Raw genomic sequence first — 17,842 nt, 5'->3', positions numbered from 1 at the left:
CAGGTTTGAGAAATAAAGTTCCCTGGACATCTCTCCCTAAACATGTAGGAATCCAAAAACAAATAAAAAATCATATCTACATGTGGGGAGACAAAGTACTTATAGGGTCCCCACCACCATATAACGTCTGAGGGTTTGGGTTTATCTAGATACTGGGAGAAAGGGGTGTGTCATTCACCCGAGACTAACATCCTTGGGATGGGAAAAGTCATCAAAAGGACTGGCCTACTATTTGCATTGAGATATTTGAGATGACCCCTTTACTCCAATAAGTGTGAACATTTTAGGACACCCTTTGCATCTATAGGTGGCTGTTATCCCTAACCTACCTGAAGACTTAATTATAGGTAGCACCATCCCACAAATCCATCAGTGGTTGGCTGAGATCACCTAGAAGGAGCTTAAAACCAGTTCCCTGCCTTTAGGCGATGATGAAGTCTCGAACCTTTTACTCACTCCTCCAGCAGAAAAATCTTTGAAATACTCTCTCTCCTCATGAAAAGAAGCATCCATATGGAACTCGGGAGAGACCAGGTCTCAAGACCTGGGTAGAAAGAAACTACAAGTTCAAATGAAAAAAGTAGACAGCCACCTTCTAAAAGAAGATGGGGAAGCCACAGAGATAACATAAATGGTATGTGACGAATCAAGGGAATTCGTCCCTTCTCCTCAAGGGCCCCCACCCCACCTGTGGTGCTAGGGAGGTGAGCCCGCTCTGCAATACTGTGCCTAGGGGTATACGCAAGTGGGTCCTCTGTAAAGCACTCTGTTGCTTCTAGAAGCTAGGTATGGCTTCTTAAAGGTAAGTATGGCTTCAATAAATACCATGATAAAAATAATAATAATAATAATATTCATGGAGCTATTCAATAAATACAATAATAATAATAATAATAATAATAATAATTGGACTATATATAAAGAGAAGTATCCCAAGTGACGGGGAAATACAATTGTCCAGGAGGGAAAACTCACCAGAACAGTAATACTTTAACGCGATACACTAACAGCAACAAGGAGAGAGATGTACCCTTTGAGATAGTCTCAAAAGGGATTCCTAAAGAGTAAGGAAGATTTAATAATGCAGTTGATGAACTAAAGGGACTGACCCACGAAGTCACAAGAGACTATTTGCGAATGCAATGCTAAGAAGGGACACTAGGAGTACCCTCTGGAGAAGAGAGTCATTCTCCTGATTTAGGTGCGTTTTCATAGTGGTAGGGTCGGATAGGATAGTTTTGGACAGACAGCAGAAGACTGGTTTTATTTGGCCATTCACAACTGACGAACGAGCACCTTCGTAACATAGGCAGGGACCACCCAAAGTGATAGGGAAAGGTACGCCTTTTTAAGCTACTTTAATAAAATACTGTGCATCATAAGATTCCGTGTCCTTCTTTGGACCCACCACAGTTCATCATTTTTTTTTTTTTACTCGATCAGAGATTATTGCTGCTATTCAAAGGCTGTACAAGGAGTGCACAGAGTCTCTTAAATGCGCGTTCTTCTACCATGCCCTCCCAATTACCAGCTGCTCGAGAGTACTTAGCCTCATGAAAGGTCACATTATCTAAAAGCTTGCCCTTCCATGCCTGGCACGTCCCCTCTCTGCCTTGAGTCTGCTAATGGCCCGCCTATGAACCAGCTTCTATATATGGGCAATAAATGGACCAATTGTGCAGAATTGCCTATGATTAGCAAGTGTTGAAAAGAAATGCTCTAGGTTTGCTCGGGGTACCCTAAAAGCCCAGGCAGCATAAAAGGTGAAGAGCATGATTATTTCACCATAGCAAAGACTGAATGAATCCAAGACATGCACAATTTAAAGATGCTGTTGCAGACATTCAAAGAATGAAGCTTTGCCGTTTGCTGCCTGGGACAGACGTTATTTGGGAACTTCATATACTGGATAGCCACCGCCATGTAGTATATTGAAATGCGTATGTATGGAGAAAAGAAAATCAAAGTCTTCCCAAAATGTTCTGACATTTAGAGAGGAATAAGAATCCCAGAGCTACCCCAGGAGCGACAATAGCAGCTACTGAAGCAGCTGGAATCCAGCTTTGACAGAAGGTTAGGGCGCGCTCCCCCGACCCAAAGTAACAAAAGATGCAGCCGAGCCTGACTCCTGCAAGAACTCCAGGCTTTTTAATGAGGAAATCCAGAACGTCAAGTCCAACAATTCAAAGTAAAACAAGCATTGGCAATGCCAACAGGTTGGGCTTTTGTGTAGATATGTTAAGTATTTGCCAGGCATAGCCGGAATGGTACTAACTGGCCTTTAATGGTAGCAGCTTGAAAATGGTGCACGCATCTGGGCATATCATAGCGGTTTCTGGCAAATGCCTCTCTAATACCTATACACAGGCCGAAACCGTTGGCCTTGCTCATGCTTGTTTTTAATAGGTGTGACAGGGCCTGCTTTCAGGCTGTGTCAAAAGGGCGGACGGGAGCCCGTCCCACCCCAACGCACCGACCGGTGCCAGAATGCAGGCAGGCCCCCGCCTAGCCCTCCTTGCCTTAAGGATGGTGGTGGCCTCACCGCAGGAGAACACCAGCAGGGGAAAGCTGCCACGATGAAGATGTGAAGCGCTGGAGCAGCAGCGTCACGACCTGAGCCGCGGCAAGGTGGAAGGATGCCATGGGAGGCGGCATACACAGCAACCCCGGTCATTGGTTGCTGCGATGTTATACGTGCCACCAATGGGAGCTGTGAGAACCACAACACCAGTGCGGCACCCGGCAGACCACGTCTGCTGGAGCATGCACGGATAAAGAACCACCACTATGGCCCGCCTTGGTGAAATGTGCTCCCAGCAACCAGTTGGTTGCTGGGAGCTTGTCATCTCCCAACAATAATGTATGGAAGGGGGCTGGACAGAGCATCTTTGCGCCACTGTCCAGGCCCTCCTGAAATGCTCAGGTCAGTTGTGAATAAGGTGACCTGAACGTCTCTGAAAATAGTGCAAATGAAAGGAGAGCATTCTCTCTGTGCTCTATTCAGAATCTGTCCCTATGTGGTCAGCATCATTCATGCATCAAGGAAATTAGCAACGGGAATGTAGCTGCTGCTTTATGTGCCCATGAGAGTTACAGAACCTACAGAGTGGAGACTGACACAACTAGCATTGCATACATGTGGTATGTTTATTTACTTATCCTATCAGTTTCTGTGCACCATATCTATGTGTTATATTATCTTATTTGGCATTTGTATAGCGCCTACTGCAATTGAAATGGCCACAAGGCTCAGTGAGAATTAACGAGCTTCGGAAGACCGTAGTCATAGTTGAGTTGTAGAGAGAGGAGTGGTAAAATGCGTGCATGCATTTATAGCCTGATCAAAGTTAGGTAGGGAATGTGTAGGTCCCTAACAGCAACCCATATTATCAGGTGTGCGACAGGTGCTGTGTCAAATTATCAAGAGAGTCAAGGTATGTGAACATCTGGAGCTAATTTTGCATGGGACTCTGATGTATTCATTGGGTGGTGACACTCGGGCTGAGGGTTATGTATGTTTAGGGTAGGGTATAGTCAAATAGTGTGCATGACAAATGTATGCGGCTATATGAACAGCTGGAATTACCCCCAGTGGGACTTAACTGTATTCCGTGGGATGCAGCGCACGATGAGTGTCAGCAAAATACAGCAGTGGGGAGAAGCGCAGTGGCAAACCTACCTTTGCAATATTCTGTGAAAAAGTGTGGCAAAATATAAACAGTGCAACATTTATTTAGCAACCTAAATTAAGAGCCCTAGTCAGGCAAGATGAAAGTGTCTCGAATTTAAACAGTGGAGAACTTTAAAGTAGGAGCCTAGATTAGGAGCCCTAGCCCGGCAAAATGCAAAAGTGGCAAAACACAGTCAGTGGCGAGCGTCAAAGTAGCAGCCCAAACTGGGAAACCTAGTTAGCGCAAAATGCACCTGTGGCAACTACAAACAGTTGGGAGCTTCAAAGTAGTGATCTAGGTTAGGAGTCCTAGTCCAGCAAAATGCAAGTGAGGCAATATATAAACTGTGGTGATCTTCAAAGCAGCAATATCAATTAGGAGCCCTAGTGATACCAAGCAAGGGTGGCAAAATGCAAGTATGGCAAAATACAAACAGTGTCAAGATGTAAAGAAGAAATCTAGATTAGGAGCACTAGTCAGACAAAGTGCCAGAGTGGCAGAAAATAAATAATCAGTGGCTAGCTTCACAGCAGTAATCTAAGCTGAGAAACATAGTCAAGCAATGCAATTGTGGCAAAATGCAAAAAGTGGCAAAATTTGGTGTAACAAACCCCCAGTTGGAACACCATGGGGAACACTATGCAGGTGTGGTAAAATACAGTAGTGGCAGGGTTCACTGACGGCGTGCCTAACCTGGAGGTAGCTGTAGAATGAGAGTGTGGCATCCTGCAGGGCTGGGACGCCAGGCGAACAGACAAAGAGGGATGGTAGGCACTCTAAGGAAGGCGCCCTTTAGCCTGTGCCCTTCGCCGGCTGCCTGGGCAAGGCTGCCCTGGGGGAGCTTCAAATGTGGTGTCCCGGTATCGTGACCAGGGGAACATCAATCAGTGCCGGGGAGCACAGTGAGGTTGCAAGAGGCCCAAATTAAATACATAAAATGAAAATACGGGCTACTTACGCCCTGGATCCTATTCTCCTGTCCTGGTAATGCGGAAGTGGGAGAGACTGCTCTCCTTTGCCTTGTCCTTTTGGTGTTTCTGAGTCTCGTGACCTGGGGAACACCAATCGGATGCAGCAAGGGCAGGCAGGAGGAGTGGGAGCTGGCTCTGGGTGACCCAAAACATCCTAACTAAATACATACAACAAAAATAAGGGCTACTCACACTCTGGATCCTATCCTATGGTCCTGGCAGAGGGAAAATGGGAGAGACTGCTCTCTGTCGTCGTGTCCTTTTGGGTGTCTGGGTCTCATGACATGGAGTACACCAATCAGATGCTGTGAGGGCAGGCAAGGTGGGGAGGTGGAGCTGGCTCCAGGTGCTGGGGAGCACAGTGAGGCTGCAAGAGGCCCACATTAAATACATACAATGAAAATAAGGGCTACTCATGCCCTGGATCCTAGCTTTTGGTCCTGGCAGCGGGGAAGTTATCTCCCCATTCTCCTTGTCATTTTACTGTCTTTCTTTCTGCACTATTTCTATGCTTTCCCTAACCTTGTGTGCTGTCTTTCTGTATACTCACTCTTTTTCTGAACATCTTCTTAGTTTCGCTCACTCTCTGCATCCATCTTTTACTCTACATAAGTTTCCTTATCTCCCCCTGCCTTTATCTCAATGTGTTGCCTGCCGTTCATATTGCCACCCCACATTTGTGCACAGTCCCTGTGCACTTTCTTTCTTGGAACACTGTTTATGTGTGCCCCTTGTCACTTCTGTCTTGTGTCTCTGTAACGCATGTCTTTTTCTTCACTTTTGTGTGTCTATGTCACAGCGCAATGTGCATACTGTCCCTGTTGCCCGCAAAGAGGTTTCCGACAATATTGTGCCCAGGGGATATACCCGAACCCTCCCGCCTCCCGAGTTTCTCCTCTGCTGCTACGATGCTCTGCACTCGATCACCAAAATTGTTAAAGAATTGCAATTTATCTAAAATTAATAAGTAGACAACGTGCAATAATATTTCAAACAGGAATGCATTTTCCTTAGCTCATGTTTATGTTCAGTGTCTAAATAAAAGCACTCCCCTGGATACTGCTGCCGCAAAAGCACCTATTGCTGCTGCATAACGTATTTTTCCAACAATTTTGCTCTCAATTGAAAGTGCAGCAAGAGGCAATAGCTCTCTTCAGTTGGAGAATGCAACGTTCATCAGCCATTTCATGCAGGATGCCGCAATGGCTTAATACTCTGCATCATAAACAGGCACTAGTCTCTGGAGTAACAGGGGACCTGCCACTGAAGGTCCAGGGGAGGGGGGGTGCCTGGACCAGGCCTCATCGTGACTGGAGGGCTGGGCCGGGGCCAAATGCAGCTGGTGCAGGAAAGAAGTGCTCCGCCTACGGCTTGCTGCACACATCGAATAGGAAGCAGGGTACCTTCTTCCTATCTTTATGCAGCACGTGAGCCGGAGGCCTGGAGGAAAGACAGAGCGTCGCTGAGATGGAACAGGTAAGGAAACCCCTATTTTGAATGTGTATATGTGAGAGTGTGTGTGAGTGAGCCCATATCTGCTGTGATTGTGTATGTAAGTATGTCATCTTATGCAGGCCTGTATGTTTATGTGTGTGCATGTAAATGGTGCATGTAAGTATGGGTGGTGAGTGTGTCTGTCGTGTGATTGAGAATGCAATTTGTGTGTGAATGGTTTGGCTGCTCATGCGGAGATTGCAGTGTGAGAAAAGGTCTAAGGGCAAGTGACTGGTGGGTAAATGGTTATGAATGTCGATATGTTTGTGGAAATGTTATGGATGTGTGCTAGTGTCGAGAATGTAAAGTGAGGGAAATGAATGGCATAAATGTGATTGTGCGTGTATGTCAATATTCTTGGTGGGTGCTTGTGTGGAGATTGCAGTGCGAGTTAATGTGAGCGAAAGTTTGTGGGTGAGGGACTGAATGGGTGTGTGAGTGAGTGAAAGAGAGAGAGAAAGAGAGAGAGACAGAGAGAGATAGTTCTGGGTGGCTACCCATGGCGTGGAGAATGTAGTGTGAGTGAATGTGAGAGAAGGATTATTGGTGAGTGACTGGTGGGGGAATGGGTACACATGCCATTGGGTGAATAATCTGGATGGGTGCTCACTCATGTGAAGAATGCAGTTTGAGTGGATGTGAGAGAAGGTTTATGGGTGAGCGAATGGGTATGAATGTGATTATGTGTTTGTGTGTGAATGTTATGGGTGGGGGCCTTTGTTTAGAATGTGTGTGAGTGACTGAGAGATGGTGTATGGGTGAGTGAATGGATATAAATGCGTCTGTGAATATTCTGGATGGGAGGCTCCATGTGTAGAGAATGCAGTGTGAGTGAATGTGAGAGAAGGTGTATTGGTAAGTGATTGGTGGGTGAATTGATATGAATGTGATTATGTGTGTGTGCAAGTCACGTGAGGACCCTGAGAGCACTTTTGGCATTTCCTTATGTGACATGGCATGTTTTACTGACATTTCCTGGCAAAACCAACGTGGTGTGTTTTATTGCATGGCTAAAGTCCCAGTTTGCAAAGTGGCAAGGGGCATCAAGAGGAAAAGAAGTGACCATCCTCTGCAGCACATGTGGTTATTGTATCGTTGAGGATTAAGAAACTTTCCTGAAAATATGTCTGTAATGCTGGACTGAGGCCAATGCAATTTTTGAAATTGAAGGTATGCACAAGAGTTGGGTTTACCATTAGGAAAATGTCTCACATAGAGAAAGTTTGTGTTCTAGATGCTACTCAATTGTCCTCGGGGGCGATTATGCACAGAAGTGTATGAAGTGTGTGGGAGGCCATAAAGAGGAAATCTCGCTTAATTGAATTGATATGGCATAATCGGAAATGATTTATGGAATGCCTTGGATAGCTCAGCAAAATCCTTACATAGAATGGGAAAAAACAAAGGGCAAATTCCTACCATGAATTCAGTGACAGATATTGATGGAAACCTAGCAATTTGCAGGAGAATGCAGAGGAATACTTGATGTGTAGTTTTTAGGTGGGAGGTGTGGAGGGAGAGCACACTATTGAGGCAGTGAGTGGGCAGCTTTTGCAGCAGTACAAAGAGTCTGAGGATCTTTTTCAGTTACACTGTTGCTATGAGCTTCCACCACATAGGCAATACAACTGAAACACTGAGCTGGGTTTGGGGGCTCCCATTTTTTGTAGCAGAATCTATGACCTGATGGAAAAGAAAGATCCATTCCTCATCGAGTATCTGGAGAAATGTTTGGCTACTGGTTTCATTCAGCACTCTCAATCCCTGGCCTCTTGGTGCCATAAAAGGCACTAAAATTAGAACTTGTGTCAACTACAGAGCAATGAATAAGTAACTATTAACAGGGCCCAAAATGTTCACATGCCACTAGCCACTGGCTAATAATAATTGACTCATGGTAAGTAAGAAATGGTGTGCTGTGTGTATGTGCATAATTGAGGTGGTGAGTGACTTATGGCCGGCTAGTAGCATACAACTTGAATTGAACCCATTGACCCCACTATGTCAAACATTAAATATTAAATTATATTCAGGGCAACTGCAGAGGATCTTCAAGTGGAGATTCAGTAAGGGTACGTCTATAGTGGGAAAGTAGGTAGACTGGAATAAGAGGCTACCTTATCGACACAAGTTTCTTGTTCTTTTTTTTAGTGCTAGAGGTGACAGTAGTCCTGGACTCTCAATGTTTCTTTTTATCCCATGCCCCCTTTCACCCTGGAGGTGTGTGCTCGGTGCAGAAACCTAAAACTGCAGTGAGCGCATGTAATAGAGGGATAAGTGGGGCCCAGCAACGTTCATGGTAGTTTGAAACCCAAAGCCTGACAAATTTGTCATTCTAGGCCTGGTCATGTACCACATAGAAAAAGAGGAATGAACACACACTATGGGGGCAGAAGACGAACACACTCATAATCAGGGGCCTGCAGTATTTCACTCATGAAGAATAAGTAGAGTTAGTGGAGAAATAACACACCTGGTTGGGCTTTGGTAATCACAAGGAAAAACAATGTGAGATTTTCTGGATGGATCGAACACACGAGGAGATCTTTTGAAGAATGCATGTAATGGATAGTGAGAGTAGTTGCTAAACTTGATAGTTAAGCGAGACATGGTCAATGATGGAGTAACATTATACAAGAGAGAGCTTGATATACCTAGTGCCTTAAAATTGGTAGTACAAGCATTTCTATCACAAGTTATTTGCTCTGTCGAGTCTCTCCAAGTAATGTGGACATTTTGGGATGTAGAAGGCATACCTCTTCTAAAAACTGAAGTTAGACCCCGCTGCAAGGGACCTCGTTTTGAAGAGCATGGACCAGGCCCTACCAGACTTCAGAGTATGGTCCAAGAATGAATACAGCAATATATAAATGTATAAAGTATTTGTGTGGCTTATACACCATAATTGGGAACACACCCATCACAAGCAAAGACAAGAATGGTCTGCAAATATATGTGACATATTCAATACAGTTATTGGTGGAAGGAGGCCGCCTGACCACTGGCAATGCATGATTTTGAGGCATGGTAGCAGTTGCTCTGTCCATGCCCGACCAACTCTCTTCCTTCAATGAAGCAAGCAACAGGAACCACAGCACATTTCAGTAAAAAACAGAGGGTGCATGCAAGTGTGGGTTGAATTTCCAACTGAACGATAGTGGTAACCATCTTCCAGGATCTCACGGGAATCCTCTTATAAAACCAATTCGATGCTGAAAGGTTATAGAGAGTGGTTGGTGGGAGGGAGCTATCACCACCCCTAAACTGGTGGATTCTTCCTTGTCAGGGTGGGTAATTGATGCCCATTGGACAACAGTGTGGACTGATTAGAAAATCTGCTTTCCAGCCTGATGGCCAGGAGAAGGAAGCACTTCTTCCACCAGGATTTCTTGAACTAGCCCCTTAGGTTATGTCAGATAATGTTACAAATTCACCAACCACCACTGATTCAGATAACCGTGTGTGGAAAGAAGGAAAACGTTAAAAGATTTATCCTAGATTAGTAAACAGAAAAACATTTGCATTTAACTCTAATGGAAACAGTCAATACACTTACCAAATAGCTGTGGAGGGACCGAATCCCCATCCGAATATGCAATATATTTCCAGTGAGGAGTGCGCAGCATGTAGGTGGACGCATTCACATTGCACCCATGATACTCACTCAGGGCCCAGTTGGGATGCAGTCGGTTGGAGACCCGGTTATACCTTTCAGATATCAATGGCAGCAGGGAATTCCCACTTAGATTCTGTGGCAACATGATTCCGGCTATATCTGGAAAATATGAAACAATGGCTAAGTATCTTGTGATCGAGATCCGTGATTTCAAAGATCTAGTGGCTGCTTCCGTCCTGAAATGACCACCTCACTACTTCTAAACAGTAGCTGGAATGAGTGGAATACTCGCAGTATGAGGAAAGAGAATTCTGATAGGTACAACAAATCAATCTGGGGAGCCACTGCCCACAGAAAGTGACGGGCAACATAGGATAGGTAGGTTTTTGCAGCATACAATAGAACACATATTTCTGCCTTTAGCTTGCTTCCCAGTCCACCCCTCACCACAACAGTTCTGTATTAGCAATATGCTATTGAAGAGATTCTGAATGATTCCACACTATTCAAAAGTGATTGTAAATAAAACAAAAAAACTAGAAGTGTATATTATGTATTACATATCCACAATAAATCTTTATCTGTAGATTATTGTATTATTTGAGCAGTATTATCATCATCATTGTCCAAATAAACTATAGCACAGTCATCTCACTCAGTGCTGACACATGTTTCACTCTGACAACTTTTTCAATGCATGGAATAGTTTCATTGGGCATTATGACATTATGGCATCCAGTGGCATCCAGTTTGCAGAGCAGTAGCTAGGCAGGGGCGAAGTGGGCACCCAAGGAAGATGCCTGAGGGACATGAGCAAGGACAAGGCAGTTTATGGCAGTCCAGGGCTGTGAGGGCTACTGTGGTGGTTATGTGGTGGTATCCTGCCTTCAGTCTTTTGGCTTCTTCCTTGTCAGTCATGATGCTCGCTTGATGGTGCCTTTTGCCCCACTCCACTCCTCCCCTTCCTCGTTGAGTTTGACAGCCTCTTCCATGCATTGGTTCTTCAAAAAGTCAAATGGTGCACCTCCATATTGAGTACACCAAGTTGCTCTAGAACACTAGAAGATTCAATTCCACCAAAGATCCAAGGTGGAAAAAGCCAGATAAAGCAGACAGCATATAAAGAATCCATGGACCAACTCCATGGGTATCTCCAATTGCAGTGGACTGGAAGCCAAAGCAACCAGACGAAGTACATATCTGGGCTAAAGTGCACCTCCCATGAACACATGGAAAATGGGTGTCATTGGGACAGCAACCAGACTCCAGAAATACTCAGCTAATCCGCCTCAATGTTACATAGATTAATTTCTTTCATCCATTTTATCTAACATTAAACTTTAGGAATCTATTTCGAACCTCGGCTGTGTGGGGTACAAAACCGGAATTTGAAGTGTAATAGAAGATAACACAAAGGGACTTGTTACGAAAGTACAGGACCCAGTGTATTGGAAATAATTTTGTGCTGGTGCATATTAAGTCAAGAGAAAGAAAAAGAAATATATTTACTGCACATTTACATTTTGCACATTAGCATGTGCAGTAATGCAGACTGCTTCCACACTGTGAGGATAGAGATTGGTAAACCTCCCTGCATGTGCCAGTTTGCAGGGGCAAACTTCAAAGCCAATTATGTCACCACCTGCAAGTTTTATTTACTCACTAATGATGTATAACCTTGAATGAGGTTAGGATGGAAAGAAAAAGTTATTAATTATCGTGACTTCAGTACTCCTAGTCCATAATCCCCTTTCCTTCATACTTATTGGTATCCGGCCATGGGGACTGGACAGGAGCTTTTTGTACAGCAAAAATTCACAACTTCCTCTTTACATTTTCATGTTGTCCAATAGGGCACGGCAGCAGAGTTGTGGATAGCCCTGCTGACACTAACCACTGGCTACACTCATCAGTCCTTGCAATCACCTGTTGAGTCATCTATACTAACCTTTTAAGGGGGATGCAGGGCAGACCATATGGAGGAAAGTAGACTATGGACCAGCAGTACATATTTCCGTATGGTGGGTAGCTTTTTTACTCCTGCATCCCGTTCCCATTCCACCCTGGCAGATTAAGACACATACATAATAAATATGTTTCTGTGAAAACCTTGACTCTCTTTTATCTCAATTTGACTTCTTCCCTTACCCCCTGTTCATTAAATTCTTTGCGAGCATGTTTGTTCTGAGCTCTGCAAGCTTTCAGGAAACAGGCCACAATCCATCTTGCAATCGTAGTTTTCAGAGAATGGCATCATGGCTTTTATCCACCAAAAGTAATAGAAAGACTGTCAGATTTTCTAAATGGTTTCAAATTCTCTAGATAAAATTTGAGAGCTTTTCTCACATCAAGAAGAATTCTCTCTCTTTCGCTCTATCTGACTGAGAAGGCGGAACGTACACAGGCAAGACAATTTCTTAATTGATGTGAAAGGCTAGGACCCTTTTTTGGAAGAAAAGATGGATGTGTTCTTAGAACGACCTTGTCCTTGAAAAAAGTGGTATACGGTTCAGACAAAGAGGGTTTCAATTTCAATGATCTTTCTGGCTGAAGTAACTAATCAGAAAAACAGTTTTTCATGTCACTTAATATCTTTTGTAGTCCTGGACTCCAAAGGTCTGTGAGCAAGAGTAGCCAAAACTATATTATGATCCCACGTGGGATGAAGTGTTCGGACCAGAGAATACAATCACCAAAAAAAGACCCTCAAAATGTAAAAGATGGGAGCACTTGTAAGCTCCCACAGCTGATAGTTATGTTCTACAAAATATAATCTTGACACACAAAGCTACTTCTCTAGAAAGAAAAGAAAGGACAATAGGGTCAAAACAGTTTTCAAACATCCAGTGTCCATTTCTTTTGTAATCTCGCCGAGTAGACAGTGTTCTAGCTGGTTGGATAAAAGCCAAATTCTCATCAGACAAACCAAAATCTCCATAAATTAGAGTTTCAGGAACCAAACTGCTAAGCTCATCAACTGAGGGGAGGGTTGTAAAACCTGTCCCTCCCCTGTTGGCATGGAAAATCCGGTGATGAGAGAGGTGAGCCATTTCACTTCAAACGCAGTAGGTATGAGTATGATATGTGAGTTGGCCAATTTGGAAAAAACAAGATTCAAGAGCATCACCAAGTGTTCCACAATTATTATCAGAAACATGATTATAAATAGAAGGAGAGGGAACACATACAGACTCTAGTGGTCCCAAGTAATTTATAAGCCATCAAACAGAGATTGCAGACCCTGACACATCACGGATGAGTAAAGGTGACATTTGCGTTTCTGACTGGTGACAAATAAATCCACATATAGAGGCCCCCCAAACCTAAAAGATCTCTGTTGAATTGAAGAAAACTTGAGCCCCCACTCCTGGTTGGAATATGAGAATCGATTGAGCCTGTCTCTGGCTTGTTTGGCTGCCCAGTGACATGAACAGCCTAGAGCGTAACATGATAGGGAATAGTTCAGTCCCACCGCTGAATGGCTAGATGGCAGAGGAGAGTGCCCTATTGGTGTATTTAGAACATAGCTGTCATGCTGTCGTTTCTTATTTTATTTATTTATAGAGCGCTGCAGCCCGCGGGCATCAGAGTGCATTCCAAAGAGATGGGACATGAGGAAACAGAGTACAGGACAGTGGTAGGACCACACGTGTAAGTTGAGTCGGGCAGAGTACAAAGGTTTATAGGTGCCTAGCCGGGAATTATTTGAATAAGTAAGTCTTTAGTTGTTTTCTGAAGTAAAGATAGTTTGTTTCCAACCTCAAAGTCACGGGAAGTTAGTTCCATTTATGGACACTCCTGCTCGTAAATGCCTTGCCTAGACCTTTCATCTTTTTTGTTGGAATTATTTTATTAACACAGATGTGTTCTGAATGACTTAAAGCTGTGAATATAGCCAATAGCTCTAGAATATTTATCTGCAGGACTCTCTTCTTCTGATTACATAGCAAGAAGATCTGAAGATTGTCAAGAGTCGTCCCCTACCCAGTTAGAGAGGAATCAAAATTCATTACATGTTGAAAGGGAGGTCTGGGAACAGGAGTCACCACTAGCAGATTCCGGTCATCATTCCACCAGACCAGATCAAACATGAATGGGAATATTGTTTTATTGTTTGTCCTAATCAAGCTAGAGATGAAGGCGCCCCATTGTCAGTGTAGCAAACGAAACTGCTAGTATGCAAGATTCCATGAGAGCCAGTAGATGCTTTAACCACAAGGCAAACATTTGATGACAACTCAGAAAGTGGTTGGTAGCCATGTTAATATCCTGAACCCTGTATAAAGTTGGAAAAATGCTCCTGATCTCCAAATTCCATCAACAACTGATGAATCTGTCCCAGGAGGATAGCTCAGCGGCAGCGTGCTCGACTTGGAAACAAGACTACACGGAGCAACACAGGTTCGATCCCTGGGTCCGCGCTTAGAAACCTCTGGGTATTAAGCGCGTTATAAATAACCTATCATATCATATCATCTGAATTCTTGAGTGTGGGAGAGACACAGCTTGTTCTGGTTGACAGAAATACCTTACTTGTACAGTAGATACAATGGGAGTCGGAATGTCTTCTGGGCGAGATGAGCAAATTCTGCATGGATCAGCCAATCATCTAAGCATGGTTAGACATGTACTCCTGAGAGATTTAAATGAGGTGCCACCTGACTCAAACTCTGTGAATACATGTGGAGTTGCATTCAGACCGACTGGAAGCATTCGATATTGAAAATAGCATCCTGCTAGAGAAAATCTCTAAAACGTCTTGTACGCTTTTGCAAAAGGAATGTGTTAATATGCATCCTTTAGCTACACAGTGCACAACTATTTCCCTTCTAAATGGCAGCTTGAACCTGAGCTGAAGTAACCATCTTACATTTTTCTCGTGGAAGAGAAAGATTGAAAAAAAAGAAAGATCCAAAACTGTCTTTAGACCAGCCTGGCTTTTCTCCAGGACAGTAAAGAGACAAGAGTAAAGCCCAATACCTCTCTCCAGAGGAGGGACTTCCTCTTTAGCCCTGATCTGAAGAAGGTTGTTCACTTCCTGGAAAAGAGCCACTGGTTCAAACTGAAGGAGGGGAAGAGAAAATGGATGAGACAGAGAAATGACCATGGACTATCCCCCGATCCCCCTGTTTTACAAGGGGAGATAGAAGATTTGCTGTATATGGCCTAAACTTTAGAATAGTATTCCTCTAGAGATTACATCTCTCAAATAATGTTTTCAGTTTCGAAGAGCCCTTAAGACTTTCCTTTTTAAATAAACAGGATATACTAACATTTTTGCCCTATGGTATATAGCTCTTTTTGACAAACTGACCTTTTTTGATCAATATTTGCTCTTCTGCTATGTTGTTATAAGGTCATCTGTGCCGCCATACGATTTAGTTTGTCTTTGTGCGTATTTATAAATACCTCAAATCAAATGAAATGCAGTAGAGGAAAGAAAACTCTGAGAGAACCCTGAATCCTCTCAAACAGTACACCAACTGTCTTTAAACTCTGAAACCCTGCCCCCTACTGGACAGGAATGGATTTGGAGACAGCTTCATTGTTTCTTTGGATCTGAAGTGATTGTGGTGGCCAAAGGGAAAAGCTCTTTAGTTAATGTTCTTGGTTGATTATGCCTTTGTCTTCCAAGGGGATCTGTCAGGCTGTTTATTGTTTCTTTTATGATGCCCACAGAATCCGCCAAAACCTTTGGGCCTGAAATCCAAACAAGACTACAGTGATGTTGGAATGGTTTTCTGTGAAGGCTCGGTAAGCACAGTCAAACATTTAGTTGTCAAAGTAGAGGTCTATTTCCTCAGTAGATGAATGAAATATATAATTATCCCCAATGGGTAGAATATGAATTTTTTCCTGAATGTCCTTATTGAAATTGGTAGCTCTCAACCATGCTGAACACCACATGTCTGTGCCTAGACACAGTCATGGATGCTACATCTATGTGGTGCATGGAAGATTCCATGATGTCTTGACCTATTTGCCATGCCTCAGGTAGACCCGACTTGATAGTTATTACCTTATTCAAAGGAAGAAACTGTCATAAATCAGAAATGTATTTTCAGAAGCATTGGTTAGCTGTGGCTAGCATTGGAATAAACTACTAGATGCTTATGATACAAATGTTTATCATCTTTGGAGACAGAGGTGACTGCCTCACAACTGAAGACATGCACTTAGAAAATAAAATGGCAGTCACCACAACAGAAGATTGAGGTTGACAATTTGAAGAAAGAGAAATGGTCTCGGATTGCAGTTGCCAATTTATGGCATGAATTTTCTAGCTGATGGGTTGAATAGTATCAGATTTTTTCACAATTTCTTAGCCCCAACAAGGACGCATTTTTGTATGGCTATTGTGGACTTGTCAGGATTTTGCATTGAAAGCGCACCGTACAGACACCGGGATCAGATGAAACCTCATTCAGAACAGGAACTCCTCAAAATTCCTGTATGCCCTCATTCTGCTAGGAAAGGATTTTGCAGACAAAGGAAAACACTCTTGAGTATCAGCATCTCCGTCTGTATCACCTACAGAATCATCTGTATCACTAGGAGGATCAGAATCCACAGTGCTATACCCGTAGGAGCTCCTGTAGCACTTAGCAGAAGATCACTGCCACCTCGGAGCCAGACAAGGAAACTGGAATAACCAGTTCAGGAGGAGCATATGGCAAGGCAGGCCCTGTAGTAGATTGAAGAGTTGGAGACGGTGGAGAGAGCATGGAAGGTGTAGGCATTTGAATAGGGACAGGCTAAGGTACAACCTTCTTAACAAGGTTTTTAAAGCATTCAAGCATGGTCTCTGAACGCATTAATCTTTGGAATCTGTCAAAAATCTATCTTTTGAAGGTGTGGTTGATGCTGCTACTCTTGGTGTTTGAGTAGATATTGAGACAGGTTACCAGGTTGGGAGCCGGTGAGGAGGCAATGCCTCCTCATGGAAGAGGATGTAAATTGATATGAGGTTGACCAAACTGTACTTACAGGAGACCAATGAACCCTAACGAAAGCAACATGCTAACTGTTTGAGAAAAAGTCACTGGAGAAAGGTGTTGATGTGATTTACTAGTGGAAGCTGCAAAAAGATGTGACTCTGAGGAGGAGATCTCAAACACTGCCTTAGCCATGTTTGTCACCATGGCCAAGGAGTCCTTCTGTTTGTGCGGGCATCTGGCCACTATTTTGGGAGCAATGTGACACGCTTTGTTTGATGCATGTGAAGCATCAATGCGAGGCCTCTGAAAGTGGTCGCCATGTTGACTGTGACACACTTTAATAGAGACACAAGCAGACTTGCTCATTGAGAAACTCTGTGCACTAAACCCAGCCGAGCCCTCAGGGTGCACCCCAGTGACTTAAACAGAACCCTCTGGGAATGCCCCAGTAAGAGCTCTATGTCACAGATGGTTGCAAGAACACATCAACTCTCAAAGTCAGTTCAAGGATTTGTATTTTTGATTTGCAGTAAAGAGGCCCTTTAAGGGCCATCCCTCTCTATCTAATTTAGAGATGGGTGGAACTTCTTAATCCAGGTGTCCCTCAAGACCAGTTGGTTACTAGTGATTGGTAATCCCTATTATCTAAAAACTGCTTAGCTCAAGGTGATGGACTAAAGGCAAATGCCTTATCTATTTAAATCACCATGTGGGAACAATATAGGGGGTCCCTACTTGGAGCTCCCCTAGGGTGTTGCAATTTAAGGGTTTTGGGCCTCCCAGACACTCTGGACCCACTTGATATTTTCCTTTCATGCTCTCCTGTTCCTCTCCATATCTCTTTCTGTCACTTTACCTTGCCTCTGCTTCCTCGCCTCCCTCCTACTCAACCCACTGTCTCTCCTTTCTCTCCCCGATACTCTCTCCTCTATCGCTCTGATGTTCCTCTCTCTACAGTATGCCTCCGATTTTACTCCTTACTACTCTGTCTCGCTCTCTCTGTTTCAACTACTCCTCTCACCACACTACATCTAGTCTCTCTACACTACTACTCCCCTCTCCATACAACTACTACCCTCTCCACACTACTACTCCCCTCTTCACAATATTACTCCACACTCCACACTACTACTCCCCTCTTCAAACTACTAC

At 43.7% G+C, this 17,842-nt stretch overlaps 1 protein-coding gene across 2 annotated transcripts in view; it reads right to left on the bottom strand.

Moving 5' to 3' along the window:
• ARSK (arylsulfatase family member K) overlaps positions 1-17,842 on the bottom strand; it is a 1,332,773-nt gene that overhangs the window by 765,373 nt on the left and 549,558 nt on the right. For both annotated transcript variants that reach the window (XM_069627648.1, XM_069627647.1), the window contains exon 7: positions 9,693-9,911. In XM_069627648.1, coding sequence (XP_069483749.1) covers positions 9,693-9,911 — 219 coding nt within the window. The remainder of the gene's footprint in view (positions 1-9,692; positions 9,912-17,842) is intronic.

The sequence above is a fragment of the Ambystoma mexicanum genome, chromosome 6p, assembly GCF_040938575.1.
Source record: "Ambystoma mexicanum isolate Mex_15411 chromosome 6p, UKY_AmexF1_1, whole genome shotgun sequence".
Classification (NCBI taxonomy): Eukaryota; Metazoa; Chordata; class Amphibia; order Caudata; family Ambystomatidae; genus Ambystoma; species Ambystoma mexicanum.
The sequence above is the reverse complement of the archived record's forward strand: the minus strand, read 5'-3'. Positions and strand labels throughout refer to the sequence as shown.